The sequence below is a fragment of the Vespula vulgaris genome, chromosome 18, assembly GCF_905475345.1.
Source record: "Vespula vulgaris chromosome 18, iyVesVulg1.1, whole genome shotgun sequence".
In the NCBI taxonomy this organism is placed as follows: Eukaryota; Metazoa; Arthropoda; class Insecta; order Hymenoptera; family Vespidae; genus Vespula; species Vespula vulgaris.
Genome location: NC_066603.1, coordinates 3,617,865 through 3,637,466, shown reverse-complemented (window position 1 = coordinate 3,637,466; position 19,602 = coordinate 3,617,865). Strand labels below are relative to the sequence as shown.

General features: G+C 28.5%; 2 protein-coding genes across 3 annotated transcripts in view; both read right to left on the bottom strand.

Moving 5' to 3' along the window:
- LOC127070335 (papilin-like) overlaps positions 1–16,234 on the bottom strand; it is a 95,268-nt gene extending 79,034 nt beyond the window's left edge. Inside the window, exon 1 of one of the 2 annotated variants that reach the window (XM_051008156.1) lies at positions 15,963–16,234. The gene's annotated coding sequence lies outside the window, so the exon portion shown is untranslated. Of the gene's footprint in view, positions 1–10,824; positions 11,037–15,962 lie in introns of those variants that run through there. The other variant, XM_051008155.1, reaches the window with a different exon arrangement.
- Positions 16,235–17,223: 989 nt separating this feature from the next.
- LOC127070351 (uncharacterized) lies at positions 17,224–18,979 on the bottom strand. Its single transcript, XM_051008197.1, has 5 exons — positions 18,687–18,979; positions 18,471–18,586; positions 18,017–18,355; positions 17,661–17,928; positions 17,224–17,587 (listed from the first exon to the last, which is right to left on the bottom strand). The coding sequence occupies exons 1-5, from the start codon at positions 18,722–18,724 to the stop codon at positions 17,521–17,523; spliced, it is 828 nt and encodes a 275-aa protein (XP_050864154.1). The 5' UTR covers positions 18,725–18,979; the 3' UTR covers positions 17,224–17,520.
- Between the last annotated feature and the right edge of the window lie 623 nt (positions 18,980–19,602).

Here is a 19,602-nt window from a genome sequence, read left to right as displayed (position 1 = left end):
TAGATATGAAATAACAAACATTAAAAAGAAAGTCAAATTACCATAGTGTTATTCACTTAGATATAAGATATCAGACATTATTACAAATCAAAAATACGATAATATATGTTATTTATTAAGATATAAAATATTAAAAGTTGTCAACAAAAAGATAAAAGTATCATTTACTTAAATATAAACTATTACAAATTTCGATGTTACTTGTTGGCCAATCGACTAAATTAATGTAAAATCTGTTATAAATTACCATACTAATTAAAATTATCTCTGACGTAACTGGAAATAAAAAAAAAAGGAAGAAAGAAAAACAAGAACAAAAAGAAAAAAAGCAAAGAAGAAAACTGCATGATTATATACAAACGTTTATGTATAAAAAAAAAAAAAAAAAACGAGACAAGAAAAAGAAAGGGATAGACGTTATCGAAACGACTGAACGAGAGCACGAGCTTTCGAATTAGAGACAATATCGTGTAATTTAATCTGTAAAATTATTATACTAGTAGCCAATTTACGATATCGATTGTAATGACCGATGATTAATTGAGAGGATGAAAAAAGAAAAAGAAAAAGAAAATAACAAAAACAACAACAACAACAACAACGTATATCAAGCCTGACGCAATTTGATAAAGTATATTACAACGGTCGTAAAGTTCGAACGAATAAATTATAATCGATTATACGTTCTCCGTTGAATGACACAAATCAGTTACGTTAATGTTTATCGAACAATGAGCGAGAGGGAGAGAGAGAGAGAGAAAACGATTAGAATTTCTAAGAAAAGTCTGATATTCAATTTTTCGATCTTCTTTCTATGATCTCGCCGACTTTGGAGGCTAAATCATGCGAGAGTAAAGTTATCCTAATCATACTTCCTGCCGTATTTGAGATAACGTTAAATCTTACAATGCAACGAATAGGTTTAGTGAACAAAATAAATAAAAAAAAAAAAAAAAAAAAGAAAGAAAGAAAGAAAGAATGATAAAAAATTAGAAAAAAGTGGAAAAAGAAAAAGAAGAAGAAAAGAAAATGGAAAGAAAAGAAAATATATAAATAAAAAAATTCAAAAGTACCAGTCATTTGAATTAATTGAAAATTTGTGAATGAACGTAGAAAATATGATGTTCGAACTTTCGTTTACTAGATATACAAAGACATGGCTTCTTAGACGTTGATTCTTCAAAGTTATTCGAGGAATGACTTTCTTCCGCAATGTGCTATCCATTAGACTGGCGCCATTACGATCGTTCGCGGTAGAGTAAAAGGCCGTTCTCATTTCACATCGTCGTCGTTAAGCGTATACTAGAAATTGTAGTAATAAAGTATCGGCAGGTTGATCGAACGGGCTACTGGTTAAAAAGAAGAAAAAAAAATTGTAATAATAATACAAAAAAAAAAAGAGAAATAAAAAAGTTAAATAAATAAAAACATATGTTACGAAGTAAAATAATGTCGATACGATGTCGGTTCGTTCGAATGAAACGGTATCGACGTCATGTTTTACTCGTTCACAATCACGTTTTGAGATACGAAAGAGAAAGAAAGACGATGGTTTGTAATCGATAAATTTTCTAAGAATCGAACTCCGAAAGTCGAAAATCCGAGACGTTTTCCTCGAAGCACGCGTACGATGATATAAGTGTTATAAGAGAAGGAGTTTTACAACAAGGATCAAACGTAGATTGTAAAAGGAATGATTGTAAGCGAATGTAAATGAAATATGAATTGATTTACTTTCTGTTAGATTTATCTTAATACAGATCAAATTTATCAAACGAATTTGAAGTAAGATTAAAAGTGTTATCTTGATATACAGATAGGTATTGCAATATCGAATGAATTTCAAGAACGTTCTAAGAAACTTTATATTAGGAAAATATAAATGTTTTAATCGAACATTATGAAAAACACTTTAAGAACATTAATACGTTTCTTAAGAGAATATAAATGAATTGGTTTGTGTTTTCAATTATCTTTATATAAGTAAATCGAGATTTAAATATCGAAAGAATTTGAAGAACACTCGAAGAAAATTTAATTTCAAATTATATTAAGAAAATTCTTTGGAACATTGATACGTTTCTTAAGAGAATATAAATGAATTGATTTATGTTTTAAGTTATCTTTATATACACAGATCGATATTTAAATATCGGACGAATGTGAAGAAGACACTCTAGGAAACTTTCATTGCAAATGATGTTAAGAAAATATAAATGTTAATTAATTTATGCTTTGATCAAACATTACGAAAAATACTTTAAGAACATTAAAACGATTCTAAGAGAAAAGATGAATTGATTTATATTTTATTAAATTATTTTTATGTACGTCGATCAATATATAAATGTCGAACAAATGTAAAGAACTCTTTCAAACGTATTACTTTCAAATGATCGTAGACGAAAGAAAAATAAATGAATCAATTTATATATTACATTTTTTATTTCAATACAGATCGATATTTCAATACCAGAACAAATTTGAAAAAAGTTAACTACGAACGATTGTAAAAAAAAAAAATATATATATATGAACGAATTAATTAGTATTCGAAATTTTGTTATCTCGATATAGACCGATATTTAAACAATCGAATGAATTCTATTCGAAATTTCTAAAAAAAAAAAAAAAACAAAAAGGGAAAGAAAGAAGAAAAAGAAAAACATTCGTTGAAAACGATTGTAAGGGAATATAAATGAATTGATTTACGTTTTAAATTACGTTTGTATACGCGAATCGATATTTGAATATCGAACATTTTGAACAACTCTCTTCTAAGAACATTAATTTAAAATGACAACTGTTATCGATATTTTGTAATGCATATCACGAATATGCATCCATTAAATATTTATCGATCTTATAAATTGTATTTATTAGTAATAAAACAGGAGACATTGAAACACCCTACATCTTCGATTCGAACGCTTATATCATACTTTCGTTCTCAGCTCGTTCCTCTTTCCACGTTCCAGCCTCCGTCAACATTAACATACGGACTCGGAGTTATATACGTGTAAAAGCGATAAGTCACGATATAAAAGCGATAAAAAAAGAAAGAAAGAAGGAAAGAAAGAAAGAAAGAAAGAAAGAAAAGAGTCGCCTATGAAAGGAAGTAAGTCATCCGTACGACGAACCTGATTCATGATTATATTCGATGCCACCCAACCTTGACACTAGGTTCTCCATTTAATAGAATCTTAATAGGACATAGTAATTCCAATGATTTTCCTATTTCGATCTCGACACGTAAAGTAAAGAGTTCTCTTGTTTCATCATTCGACACACCTTTCTTTTTCTTTTTCTTTTTCTTTCTTTTTTCTATTCATCGTCTATGACAAGAAACAACGACAAATTCGACATGGAGCGAACTTATAGAGAGAGAGAAAGAGAGAGAGAGAGAGAGAGTGAGTGAGAGAGTGAGAGAAGAAGAAAAGAAAAAAAATGAGAAAAAAAAACTTTACTCGTTACGACTCCCATTAACCTCATTGAGAGAAATCTACGGCGTAGCATGTAGCTATAACGTACCCCACGTGCGATATAACCGATCGTAAATACATCGGGAAATCAGCGTGAGGCAGGAAAACCGCGAGGAAGCTTATATACCTGTGTATGTGTGTGTAATATATATATATATATGTATTATACCAACTGAGGACAATATGAAAGAGAAAGAAAGAAAGAGATAATCATCGATTCGTGTTTCGATGCGTGGAACGTTGCACAAGTTACAAACGATTTTATCTGAATGCGAGGAAAAAAGTTAATAGAGAGTGTTCTAGATGAATTTTTATATTTTCTTGAATATATAGATTACCTAGATGTATATATGTATGTATATATGTATATGTATGTACGTATAAATGTATTTATACGCATAGACGCATGTACTTATATGTAATTTTCATACGAAATTACGGAAGACAAATAACGAACGATTTTTTATTAATGTTAGAAAAAATTTAATCTGGAGTTGTATTCAGGAATTTTTATATTTCATTCTATCGTATATAGGTGTACGTGTAATTTAAAATTATGGAATATAATAGTGAAAGAGAAGGATCAAAACAATCGATTCGAATTTCCATAGGTGAAATATCCCAGATGTAATGAACGATTTTATTCAATGTTATTAAGGAATTAATGGAAAGAATGTTCTATAGGAATTGTTATATTTTCTCGAATATATATATATATATATATATATATATATATATATATATATATATATATATATAGATATAAATGAATGTGCAAATATAAATGTATACTTATACGTAATTTTCGTATGAAATTACAGAAGATTTTTCTTTCAGATGTTAAACAAAAAATTTCAATCTAAAGCTTCATAGATAAATTTTTATATTTTAATATATTGCATATCCATGTATATGTAATTTGTATTTGAAATTATGGAACATAATAATGAAAGAAAAAGATCAAGACGATCGAATTGAATTTCGATAAGTGAAATATCGCACAAATAACGAAGAATTTCATTCAATGCGATAAAGGAATTAACGGAGAGAACGTTATAAACGAATTTTTATATTCTCTTGAACTTTTACCTATACATTTTGTACACTCGTGTTAGTTTTATTCGAAATTATAAAAGATAATATTTAAAGAGAAAGAAAGATATAATATATTTTCGATACGTTGAATAAACAACGAATTATTTTGTTATATATGATTAAAAATTTACTGAAAAAACGTTCGACGTGAATTATTTTTACATTTTGTTGAACATATAATATCGGCCATTTTTTTAGGAAAATTGTGTAACTAACAAGTTTGAAAATAAATGAGTTACGAGTTAGTTTCAGCTATAAAAAGAAAAGAAAGAGAGAGAGAGAGATTTTTTTTAATATTTATAATAACAAAGTTATTGCAGTATAAATATTCTCTGGGAATTAATCAAAAAAAGTTTGATTGTTAAATGGAATTTTATATAAATGTTTGTTTTGAAACTAGCATAAATCCGTTAGTATCAATAAATCAGTTTATTAGTTTTATTCGCTAAACACTTAATCGCTTTAATTCTAATCTAATTGGAATGAATATACGACTCAATGATTCTTTTTATTAAACCTAAAATATTTATCAAACTTCTATGTTCAATGATATTATACCGTATTATAACGATTATTACTCATATATTTGAGAGAATTACGTTTGAATATTGATTTATATCAATTAAAATATCAATTTTATTTTGATATTATCCACGATTGTGTCAATTTGTTATTTCTCAAAGTATTATAATATTATAAATCTATCTGTTAATAACAAAAACATTATCTTTTATTTTACTTACAAAAAATGATCGCCCGTAATATAATGAAGTATGTTTGAAATCTAAAACGAATAAAAAAACAAACAAACAAACAAACAAACTTATCGACAATATTTTTAAATACGTGTATTAAGACACAAAATATTAAACATCTTAAAATCTCATACGAATCGTTCCTTCGTCGAATCGATTAACTCCGCAAAAGAAAAAAAAGGTAAAAAAAAAAAAGAAAAAAAGAATAATAAAGAATTGATAGAACAAAAATATAAATTATGTAAATTATTTGTCACTTGACGAGCATAAAATTTGTTGTCATTTAATGGCATAATGCATAATTATTAAGGAAATTTATTTTCACTATTAAATGTTAAACATCAATCAAGCGCTTCGGCGGTAAAATTTTAAAAGAATTTTAAAAATGAATTTAATCGCTTTGGCCTGTAAACGGCTCATGCATACATATATATATATATACACACATACACACACACACCCATATACACGCACATATGTCCGTACGTATATATCTATCGCTTTCAAGAAAATGACTGATATGTATATGTAATTTTCACTTGAAATTACGGAGAACAAGGAAAACGATTTCCGTATTCGCGAGAAATAAACACGTCTCCGCGGCTCGATTCTCGCGCTTCGTTTCTTTTTTTCTCTTTTTTATTTTGTTTCTTTTTTTTTTTAGGATTTTTTGTGGTATTTTTTTTTTTATTCCTTTTTGTTATTTTTGTTGTTGTCTTGTTTTTTTATTTTCTTTCTTTTTTTTCGGCGAGGTGCGACCCTGCTCAACGCTTCGTCGAATTACACACCGTGACCTATAATTTGAAGACTATTTCACATGCCGTAAGCGTGCAATCACGAAAAGGTGTTCCCTTTTGTAAGTGGTTCCACCTAGATGAAGAATTTATCGGCTAACAGCCCTTTTTACTTCTTCCTCCATCTTTCTTCAAACTTATAATACACGTGGTAATCCAAACGAATCGATCCGATCTCACTCGACCACCCCCGCTCGACTCGATGACGTACGCTTTCAACTTCGAAGCACGTGCAACACGTCTTTCTCTTGAATGATCTCACTCGAAAATGAATTTGAATATTCCTTTTTTATTTCGTTTCAATTCAATCAAGCTTCGAGGAAACAAAGATTCTTTTATTTAACGATCATGAAAATTTTTGTTTTATTTAACGGCGTTAAGCCTAATGATAAATTAAAGAAATTTATTTTCACTGTAAAATGTTAAGCATTAACATTAAATAATAAAATTTTACAAGAATTCTAAAAGTGAATTTAATCGCTTCGATCTAACGTAATTAATACTGATTAATATTAATATTAATTAATAATTAATACCAAACGTACGATATCAATTTCGTTGTATCTGTAACATCTCTTCCGTTCGATGATTTAATATGAAAACAATTTCGATCATTTTTTTTTTTTTTCTTTTTTTCTACACTTCATCTTTAAAGAGACAAAGATTCTTAATGCAATTAATTTGGAAATATATTTTCAACTTCGACGCACGTGTAATATGTTTTTTTTTTTTTTTTTTTTTTTTTGAACGATCTAACTCAAAAATGAACGTGAATGTTCTCTTTTCTTTCTCAATGCATCCTCGAAGAGACAAATTATATTCTTTTTCTTTTTAGTTAACTAATCGCGATTTAAGATGAATCGTGATCTAATTAAGAAATCAATTGAAGTACTTTTTTCATCATTTCTTGAACTAATCATCGAATCAGATGAAGATTGTTGATATAATTGACAATGGACAATGAGAACGATACGATTTCGTATTTTAATTGATAATCAGCAGATGCGAAATAATCCTTCTTCTTTCGAACATACGTTTTACTTACATAAAGCAGACACGGATCGAACATTCCTCATTTAAGGTTCTAACTAAACTTACGGCTAATCTTGACACTCCCAACGTCCGAACATAACCGTCTCTGCGTCATCGCGACTGACTTGGCTTGCTCACATACAGGATGTTGCAAAATTTAGAATTTCCTTTTGATTGTTAGAATATAGATGAGTCAAAAAAGATATGATTCATAGATCAAATAATACGGCGTTATAATTAATCCTCAAACATTTCAATTCGAATTAATCAATTCAGTTTTCCTATATTTTTCATCTTCAAAATTACTCTTACAAACTTATCAATCGTTGAAATATTTATCATTCGTTTAGATAGTTGAAATAAAAAAGAAAAAGAAAGAACGATTTCCAGATCATACAGATCGATATTATCGCTGATGAATGACGTTTAATCATTTCTTTTTATAACACGAATCGATATAACTAACAAACATAAGTGATGAATTAAATCTTTCTATATTTTTCATCTTCAAAATTACTCTTACAAACTTATCAATCGTTAAAATATTTATCATTCGTTTTGTTTATTGGAATAAAAAAAAAAAAGAAAAAAACAAAGAACGTTCTCTAGATCATATAGATCAGTATTATCGCTGATGAACGACGTTTGATCATTTCTTTTTATAACACGAATCGATATAACTAATAAACATAAGTGATAAATTAAATCTTTCTGCACTTTTCATCTTCAAAATTATTCTTACATATTCGTTTACGGTATGTTGAAATATTTCTAATTCGTTTTGATGATCAGAATAAAAAAGAAAGAAATAATTTCTGAATCAAATGTTACAGTACATATCGATGTAAAAAAAAAAAAAAAAATTTAATTGTTGAATTATATTCTTCTATAGTTTGCATCCTCATAATTATTTACATTCATAATTATCACACTTACATACATATTTACGTCCAGAATGTTGCAAAATTAAGAATTTCTTTAATGAATTAATTAAAAAAAAGAAAATAAATGAATAAATAAATAAATAAATAATTTCTGGATCAAATGCATCAATTTTGTCGTCAACATTTTAACATTCTTTTTTTATCTAAATAAAAAATAAAACAAATAAGTACAACAAGAGATAAACAACGAGTAAAATTTTATTTCATATATTCAGAGATGATTCAAACGATCATGTTAATCACGTATTACCAAAATGACACACATTTGATGAAAAGAAATCGCGTAGGAGTCTCGTTTGTAGAAATTCGAGTAGCAAACGATAATAGTATTATACGTTCAGCGATACCTACATCCGACTTCCTTCTTTCGATTCGAATAAGAATGAATATTCGAAGGGAGTATAAATCAGCAAATATTTTTTGCACCAACCGGTACATGTATCGGAACGCTCGGTAGTGTAGTTAGAGTCCTAACGTGAGTAGAGTGCAACGTATTGCCACAAGGTCTCAGCCGGGCCGATTGCACGCAACAAGTACTCATCTCAATTGGCGATTATGGCCTCATAAATTCATTTTGAGACGAAGTTGAACGAACATCACGTAGGAGAAGGAGAAGATGGGAGAGAGAAGAGGAAAGAGAAAGAGAAAGAGAAAGAAAGAGAGAGAAGAAGAAGGTTTACTCTTTCTTCATGTTATACCTTAATCCTCACCTCGAGTGAGGAGATCAGTACGTCGTTCCTTCTTTTGAATGAAGATACGAACATCTAATGAAAATAATCGATGAACAACGTCGTCGTATTCTTTGGATAGAGACTAGTTCAAAGGACAAGAAAAAAAGAATAAACAGAAGAAGAAATAAAGAAAGAATAAAAACAATCGATCGAAAGTTCAACGAGCGATTATGAACTCTCTGGTTGGATATCTGCACTGGCATTCGCAGATTTCTCGAGACGAGGAGAGAGTTCGGTAAACTATAAAATGCGATCCGTGGTTGGCCTAATAATAGCTCGTGATATCGGTCCTCCGAAGAGCGATTAAAAGAATCGTTACTCGAAACGTTGCAGACAGGATGTCCCATTAACAAATTGGCGCGACAGCAAATGAAGATAGTGGGAGCATCGTTACCGCGAGTCATGTCTTATCTATCGGCTGTGTTAGCCTTGAAAAAAAAAAAAAAAAGAAAGAAAAGAGAAGAATATTTTAAACGTGTCATACGTTTGTGTGTTTTGTTCGAAAAGAAAAGGAAAGAAAAAAAAAGAAAAAAAAAATGGAAAAAAGAAAAACAACGTTGAATTTTTTAGATAGAAAATAAGAATTAGCCAATGGAAAAAATCTATTTGATAAGGTAATATAAATATAATGTAAGTACTTATGTATATATGTATATATGTGTTTATGTGTATATATATTTATATATTTATATATCTTTATATATATATGTTATTATATAAATATATATTAATATATATTTATATATATTATATAATATTATTATTATAATATATATATATATATATTATATCGATAAATCATTTCTCATAGGTTATTTTCTTATCTTAAATCGATCTTCAGAAATTACTCTCAAATCGTATTTTATAGATGTATATGTATATGTATATGTATATGTATATGTATATGTATATGTATACGTGTGTGTGATGTGTATATATATGTGTGTATACATATATTATATATGAATATACTATACAGTTATGTTGGAAGGATATATCGAGACAGGAGAATCAATATCCTTTCTATAAGAGAGAGAGAGAGAGAGAGAGAGAGAGAGAGGATAGCTACTGGCATCCCCCACTTATAGGTAAATGCAACTGAGATTCCACTAGGTAACTAGATATCAAAGCTGTCGGATAGCCGCAATAGTACGTTATCGCGGCAATATGAGAGTTTCAAAAGCAAGCGTCCATCGAACGGTCTCGGAAGGAGATATCGATTACGAAATAGGATTAAGGAGGTGCGAGAAAGAGAAATGAGAGAAAAAAAAAACAAAAAAAGAAGAAAAAATCCCATGGACCACTCTTTCATCCTCGACTCGGTTCCAATTCCATAATCAATATTTCTCAGAGTTGAGTAGTTTTCTATTGAACGAGTGATTTCTCCTCTCGAGCTTAGCTACTTCTTACCTAAGACGATGAAAATGTTAATCCGGATAAATCAAAGATGCAATTGTTAATACATATCCATATCTATATTATCGATCTACCCTATTATTAATCTCCATTCAGATTTATCACGATTTTAGATCTTGATAGATAGTCCATATTTTCAGGACGCATTTATATCCCTAGACGCATTTATAAAAGTATCTATTACATCAGTCGACTCTGTAATCCGACGCGTGGAGTGTTTCACTGATCAAGAAATAGATATATATATATATATATATATATATATATATATATATATATAAATATATAAATAGATAGCTAGATAATAAGAAATATATAAATTTAATCATAACAAGAAATTATCGATTTTCGAATAAATCTCAATTTGCGAATCGAAAGATCATACTCATGTAACCGTGCATTTCATTTGGCAAAGCAATTTCGTAATGACGCTTGAAAAGGATGATTGCCCTGAGGAACATGAAAAGGTCTGCTCGTTCGTTGTCCGTATATAAAGCTTTTGCGAAGATAATGCGCATAAGTAGAGCGGCTTTAAGTCGGAGCATTACCGTTCACGATAAAATAACAGTGATTACCTTGTGCCCGCGGTAGAAACTTGGAGCGTCGACGGCGCCTATCGCGATCGGCTAGCGACAAGTAAAAAGACGTCCTCTTCAAAGTAGAGTTCCTCCTACGTATCCTCCTCTTCCTCCTCTTTCTCTCTTTTTTTTTTTTATTTTTTCCTCCTTTTCGCCAACCCTCTCGACTCGTTCATTTCCTTCCGGTCTTCGATCCAACCGATCCATAAGGTTCACACGAATCTAATCTGTTAACTAATTAATTAACTAACTAACTAACTAACTAACTAACTAACTAACTAACTAACAATACTAGTAACATTAACTATCCCTATGATCGAGGATATATCCTTCGATCGTACATGATTTTCTCTTGTGAAGTAGCCGACTCCCGATCGATCAAGCAGCAGGTGTGTCTTCGATTAATTAATTTCCCTTGATCACAATTTACATAATTGGACGCGGAGCGGACCGAGAACTAGCCGTTCTCTCCTTCCTCAAAGATCTCGACAAGTTGACAAGGTCTCTCTAAAGGGAATTTCAGAAAGCAAATATGTGTATTAACTTGTGTTGATTCCGATTGAAATTGATGGTATTTGGTTAGCCGATGATTCGTTACAATTAGTTATGTTCTATCTAGATCTCGATTTGATTGATGTTTTTTTATTGACATTATAATACATTGACGAATGTATTAGTTTTGATTTGTTATATTCAGATATTTAATATGACAGAGATAATGTACGATTAATAAACTTTATACAGGGATTCATGATTTCTAATTAAGATTACACTAAATCGATGAATATATTACTTACGACTTCTTATATATATATATATATATATATATATATATATATATATATATAATACATATATATATATACATACATAAATGTGTGTGTGTGTGTGTGTGTGTGTGTGTGTGTGTGTGTGTGTGTGTGTGTGTGTGTGTGTGTGTGTGTGTGTGTGTATAAACGATTAATAACAGAGTACGGAAATATATTTTATATAAGCATGTCTCTAATCAATTATTATCTAATCGAATAGAGAAAGAGAGAAAGAGAGAAAGGGAGAAGGATAATAACGATCGTTAATAACGATTAAATATATATATATATATATATATATATATATATATATATATATATAATAGAATTTAACGTAGAATTTAATATATAAACAAATATTTAAAATATTGAGAATATCAAATATAGAATAGAATTTAATATAAAAATTATCAATAGAACAAATAGAGAAATATATTTTATATAAACCTTGCTAATTAATTGTTATCTAATCAAATAGAAAAAGAGAAAGAGAGAGAGAAAGAGATAGAAAATTACAGCGATTATTAATGATCAGATAAATATACATATCATAATATAAAATTAATTATAATATTTAATATGGAATATTATTTAAAATATTTAGAATATTTAATATATATATATAACAAATTTAATTTAATATATATATAACAAATTAATATAAAATTTAATATAGAAAATATCAATAGACCAATAGAAAAATATATTTTTTATATAAACCTTGCTAATTAATTATTATCTAATCAAATAGAGAGAGAGAGAGAGAGAAAGAGAGAGAGAGAGAGAGAGAGAGAGAGAGAAAGAATTATAATAATTACTATTGATCGAATATACTAGGATTTAATACAAAATTTAACATATATATAAAAAGATATTTAAAATATTAAATATAAAATAAAATTTAATATAGAAATTATCAATAGAACAAATAGAATCTTACTAATAAATTATTATCTAATCGAATAGAAAGAGATAGAGAAAGATAATGATTCATATTTATCAAATACATATATATATACATATATACATATATATATACACACACATATGCAAATTTAATAATAGAAAATAAATTACTATTATTAGAACAACAATAGGAAATATATTTTATATAAATCTTATTATAAATAAATTTCACACACACACACATATTATCGAATCGAATATAGAGACAGAGAAAGAGAGGGGTTAGTGATTCCTATTGATCGAATATTTTCAAAACGTGATTTTTAGCTCATGCTTAAGATTTCTTCAAAACTGTTCACCGATAAATCCTTCGATCACAAAGAATCATTCAAAGAAAAAAGACTTAAACTTGGCAGCCTTTCTCCTATCTTTCTCTCTCTCTCTCTTTCTCTCTCTTATCGGATAAACTGCTACAAAAATGTAACGTGGTAGAATTTTGGAAGGTGAAACTTCCAAAGAGAACGGAAAGGGATGAGAGGAAAGGAGAGTACAAAGAGCAGATTTTTTTCAGCAACAATGGGATACCGAGGCGTCAAGGTGGGCGGATGTTGCATCATATAAACTGCGGCATTAAAATTTTTCTATGGCCAAACTGGCTGGGTGCGACGTCGGAATAACAACAACAACGAAAGAAAAAGAAAAAGAAAAAGAAAAAGAAGAAGAAAAGAAGAAAAAGAAAATAAAGAAAAAGAAAGAGAAACGAGGAAGGACGTGGAATGGATCGTTGCCAAGACGAAAAAGAATAACTCTCGGTGAATTCAATTCGTAAATTATACAAAAGAAAAGGAAAACGACGAGAAACGATGAGAAAGGGAAAAGAATAAGAAAAAATGAACAAGGAGAAGAAAAACAATTGCGAACGCGAACAATTAAATAAATAAATAAATGATTGATTAATAAATTGAACAAATAATCGCGTATCAAGCCGAGGGATGATTAAAATCTCGAACATTGAATATTCTTAGACGAACCTCTTTCTTCTATTTTATTCTATTTTATTTTATTTTATTTTTATTTTTATTTTTATTCTTACTTTTCAAATAATCGAAACAATTCCTTTGAAATATTATTATCAGTCTCTTAGTTGCGTTTATAAGTAGATAAGTACAAGTGCTGCGTATCGATAATCGATTCGTTTCGATCGTTCGAAACGTCGGAAGCATTGTGTCCTCGCATGATCTCAAACGCTGTCGAAACCACTCCTTTTCCATCTCTCTCTCTCTCTCTCTCTCTCTCTCTCTCTCTCTCTCTCTCTCTCTCTCTCTCTCTCTCCATCTTCTTAATCGTGCACTCGCCCCCCATGGTGCCGACCTACCCCATGGGTGGATCGAACCTTCCATACCGTTCCTAATCGAATCGATGTGACCCCATTGACACGTCGTGTGGAACAACCGTACTCAACTATTCGATCTATGCTTCGTCATTCTTTAAATACAAAATCTACGAAACGTAGAATCAACAGTTTTGTTGTTTTTTTTTTTTTTTAGAATCAACACTTGTCCTGCTTTTCTTTTTTTTTTTGTTTGAAGTTATTTCCTCTTTTTTTCTTTCTTTCCGGATAATTATTTTTTTCTTAATCGAACAATTTGTGACTTCGAACGTTTATCTCAAGAGATTTTTGATATAGACGTTTATCAATCGGTAAAGAAGAGGTATAGATCGATCGATCGATCGAAATAAAAATTAAGAGTTAAAGAGAAACAAGACGTGCCTTTTCCGTTCACCTCGAAGAATCTCCGAAGAGTGCCACTCCCAGTCGATAGAATTGCGTTCAATTGTCGTCGATTGAATAACTCTTATCATATTCGTTTATTATTTTTCTTTATTCGAGAATAACGCATAATTTTAATGTAATTTAATTTATGTGTATTTAATTGATTATTGAGAAACGATTAAACTATTTACTCGTGTACTATTTTCGTAAGAGATAAAACGTTGATATCATCGTACGTTAATATTTATTATTAAATTTAGAAGGAAAAAAGTTAGCGTATGATATGACAGCCATCTTGGTAAGGTGATAGCAATTTTTTTCTTTTTTTTTTGTTTTTTTTTTTCTTTTTGACTCGTCGCTAACAAAATTAAATTTAATTCAACGCGAAAAAGATAATGTACGAAATCTTCGTAGTCATCGTAATTACGTCGATTGCATGTTTTTTTAAATTTTGAGCGAAAAGAATTAGCGTAGAAAACGGTAATCGTTGTAATTACGTCGATTACATGTGTTTTTAAATTTAGCGCGACTGAAAAAACTGAACCTTTAAAATGGATATTTCAGTATGTCAAATACGTATTTTTATTTTTTAAATTTCGAACGGAGAATAACGTACAAAGTGACTGTCATCTTAATGCGTTCGATTATATATTCTTCTTTTTTTTCTAATTGTTTTAATTTTGAAGGAAAAAAATGACGTACAAAATGACGATCATGCTTCGTCACATTTTACGTTGACAATATTTTCTTCCTTTCCCTATCCTTCCACCATTCTTATCTTAATCTTTACTTTTGCTCTAACAGTCGTTAGATATTCTCTACGTCAGGATGAATATTCAAAGTATCGATCCTTCTCGATCGCATTTTTAACTAAAGTTGTTTCCTTTGTGTTCCATATTTTTGCGTGACAATGCAAAAGACAGATAAAGTACACGTGTATGTGTGTGTTTGTGTGTATGTATATATATATGTATAAATATAAAATGCATTAGTAATATATATATATATATATATATATATATATATATATATATAAATATATATGTACAAATATAAAATGCCTTAGTAGTATATATATATAAACGTGTGTGTAGAATATATATATTTTTTATATATAAAAAATATATAGGCATATATATATAAATAAAATATATACATTTTTTACATATAAAATATATATGTATGTACATATATATATGTACATATATTATACATATATATACTATTTGTAACATATAATGTACTAATATATATATATATATATATATATATATGTATGTATGTATATGTATATATAATGCATTATACTATATAATATATTAGTAATATATGCGTATGTGTGTGTGTGATTATCGCAACTTAGTAGTTCAACGTTTCTTTAAATACATATATTACATATACCTAACCAAACAATAACATCGTCAATTGACAATCACTAACTAATTATTAAACAATATGATTAAACGATTATAAATAGTTCCAATCTACCCATGATAATCAACAGGTTGAAAGCTTTAGAAATATCTTTTATAACAATGTATCGTGCGACTCGAAAATAAAAAGAAAAAAAGAAAAAAGAAGAGAATAGGTAAAAAAGAAATGATATTCCAATGGAAAAGAAAAAAGGTCAAAGGAAATAAACTCACCACCGTTTGATCGTCCTCTCGAAAATGCATCAGGAATTTATAGACATCGATCGAACAACGACGATATTTGTAGACGTCCATCCAAGTCTCTGACATCGTTCTCTCGAATCGATCTCTTTTGTACGAATACACACCTTCACTGATTAACCTATTCTACCTATCACAATGTATCCTTCTCGATCGAAACTAACGCACGAAGGGCTTACTTTGAAAACCTATCGGATTATCCGTGGATCATCGACGTAATTGTTCCTTTATAGATATCACAGATATCTTTGTTGATATATCAAAAAGAAAAAAAAAAAAAAAAGTGAAACGACGCGAGCCCGACATTGTCAACCGTCGTTCGATATATAACTATTCTTTTTTTCATTTATTAATAACGTTAAATGTTTTCTAACCAACGATCAACGTCACGATACCGTTTCTATTTGACTAGTTTTATATTATGTATAAGGGAGAAATTAGAAAAGAAAAATGTTATTTCGTGTAATCACGTGAAATTGAAACTTCGTAACGGTCAACAAATCCTGGCGCGAGATTCGAATGTAAATATTTAGTTAGTTATCAGTATTATGTAAATAGTTATTTTTAGTGTTTCGTAGTTAAACGAAAACGTTTTTGTAAATAAAAGAGTTCGCGTCAATTAACGGAATATTTAGAAATTATAAAACACACGCATACTGTATTTACTATTTAGAAATAAAATATTTTTCCCTAGGGAAAATTGAATTTATTATTTTGTGAACACTAGTTTAATTCTCGTGATCCAATCTGATATAATTTCGATGAATAAAGTGACATCTAGTGTTCAATTTAGCATTTAAAAACGTATTACCTACATGATTTCGAAATATATATAGTCCACATTTTCGAAATATTTATATATAAACTTTTCAATCTCTGTTATTAATAATAAATCAGGTATTCGATTATATTATCGTTTAAAGGAAAAGTATGAAAAGAAATTTTAATTATTACTTGATAACATAGAATGTTACCGACAGAGTACAAGAAACAAACTGCAATATCATACGAAGAATACAAATTACCTACTGTCGCTTCTTTACATAAACATTAACATTTACAAATATAGATTCGAACGTTGTTTATTAGCTCGACTATACTTGCTTTGTTTATGATTATAATATACATATATGTATCCATTGAAAACGATATCGATTGTTCAGGTCTTACAATATGGAAATATGATAAACATTACATATGAAAACTCAAATGAGAAAAGAAAAGATTAAAGATGTACATATGATACGAAAAGAAAATTTTATTGTGTCTATACACACAATTTAACTGTTTGTTCAATTACAAAATTACAAAATATTTGCGATATTTATCTAATAAATTTACATTATCGATATCGTATAAAAATAAAAGAAAATTATTTTGTATAATACCTATTCATTTTCTTCGTAATATGTACTTTATGATCACAGAGAAAAAGAAATTGTAAAAAAAATGTTAACTTTCATTGAATATCATATGTATCTTAAAAATAATAAGAACACTTGTATATCACATACTTCAAAAAAACTTAACATTATTTTAAAGAAAAAGAACCGTGTTTCAATACGATTACTTGCAAATGACTGAGTGCCTCGTCCAACCTGAAAACGAATGTATAAAATTATGTATATTCAATTATATAAAGAAATATATATCGTGTAGGTATGATATTACTTTTCCTGACAAGTTTCTATATCATTGTACGTTGCAGTAAAATCTTTCATTCCATTGTATACAGCTTGATATGTTTGTAAATTATTGTTTATCAATTCTCTGATATGTTGAAGAGTATTTTTACATTCTTTAAGAGTTTCTTCTAACTCTATCCATTCTTCCGTTTTCTCAGGAAGAATGATATTTTTACATCGAAGTTGATCCAAAGGTTCCAAAACCGAACACAAATGAGACATAATACCTTTTATAGAATCTATCTTACCGCTTCCTATGTAATAAATATAAATTAAGAGTGATATCGCAAAGAACGTATAATTTAATGATAAAAAAATTTGTATATACTGTATATTACGTACTAATGTATTCGTTTATTTCTTCTATTTGAACATCTAATTCTGTTTGAACGATACTCAAATGCATTATATCTCTTTCTCTAGCTTTTAATTTAAGTAACTTTTCTTCATCGCGCGCACATTCTTTGGCGATATCAGCTAACTGTCTAACAATAGTCTTTTTCATGTCTTCTGATTTCTTTTTTGTCACGTGTTCTAACATAACAACTTGAAGATAATCGTTGTACAATAGTTTCAATTCCATATCTTTGGTTCTTGCTTCTTCTTCCTTTGATGATTCTAATAATATTTGAGAAGGTAACATCGAATGTCTAGACATAGGTTTCTTTTTCTGAAAGAGATCTACGAGAAATATAAGAAATGTTATATTTTCGTTAAAGATTAACTTAACGATTGTGTTATGAACAAAGTAATCTCTATATAATATTATTGACGCACATTGATATCGTTTACTTACTTTGCGGCTGTATAAAATCATAAGTTCTAACTTTTTGTCCGGAAGATGATGCGACATTAACAGACATGGAATTTGGTAAATTTTTCCTTTTCATTTCTGGCGTTGCTACGTATCGGCTTGAATCGATATACACAAAATATATTACAAAACAAATGTGTTAATAGCTATGAAAATAATTATAATATTGAAATAAAAAATAATTATTTACTATCATACCTTTGGTTTCCATGAATATCTGATTTATGTTTGTCCATGTTGCTTAGAAAAAATATACTGAATGCAATGAATATTTTAACCTTTCAATATTTTTGCGTTGTTTATTTTTTGATCGTTGGAATTTTTAATAATCTTAGATTATTTCTTCTATTTCTTCGATCATGTGCCCATAACGAACTCTATATTATTTAAATTGTTGCTTCAAAATTTATCGTTTCAAATCTTGCAACATTATTGATATCAACAAAATTCACTTTTTAAACTTTAATTCATATCACAGTAATATATGTTTTCTAACAATGTGTGGCAGCAGTAGTCATATACATAATGCGCCTGCGCAGTCTGAAATTATCTTAACCTTATCATCATTGTGTACGATCGTTTACAAAGAAATTAAAACTGGTTGGTTAATTTGGACAGAAATAAAACAACCAATTGAATGACACCAATTGAGTATCCGGCTTACTGTATTATGGCGGGAATTTTGTAAGAGAAAATTGTTTAAGAAACGTTTTTATTGTCATTAAATAATAAATAACTTATTTATAATATCTAGTTTTTTAATTCTGTCAATTGTAATATGAAATCGTAATATAATAGTATTAAATAAATATAACGACAATAGAACTAATAAATATAGTAATATTAATAATTATATAAGTATAAAAATAGATTTACTACGGTTTTATAATATTGATAAAAGTAAGTGATATAATAATATTAATAACTATTTAGTTATTTAATAATTATTATAGTTATTTATTATATCTATTATATTACTATAATATTCTTTTTCGTATTAAAATTGAAAGGTTCAATTTTTTAATTTCAAGGATAACAAAGATTTAATTTCTCTAACAATCTCCAATATTATTTTGAATTTATTTGGAGATTTTTAATACAGAAATTTTGATTT

What these genes read in the sequence shown, in the direction of transcription:
- LOC127070351 (XM_051008197.1), bottom strand. Translation starts at nt 18,724, where the DNA reads ATGGACAAACATAAATCAGATATTCATGGAAACCAAAG. An exon ending in TGATTTTATACAGCCGCAAA is followed by an intron (nt 18,356 to 18,470) that starts GTAAGTAAACGA and finishes TATTTCTCGTAG; the next exon opens with ATCTCTTTCAGAAAAAGAAA. An exon ending in ATAGAAACTTGTCAGGAAAA is followed by an intron (nt 17,588 to 17,660) that starts GTAATATCATAC and finishes ATTCGTTTTCAG; the next exon opens with GTTGGACGAGGCACTCAGTC.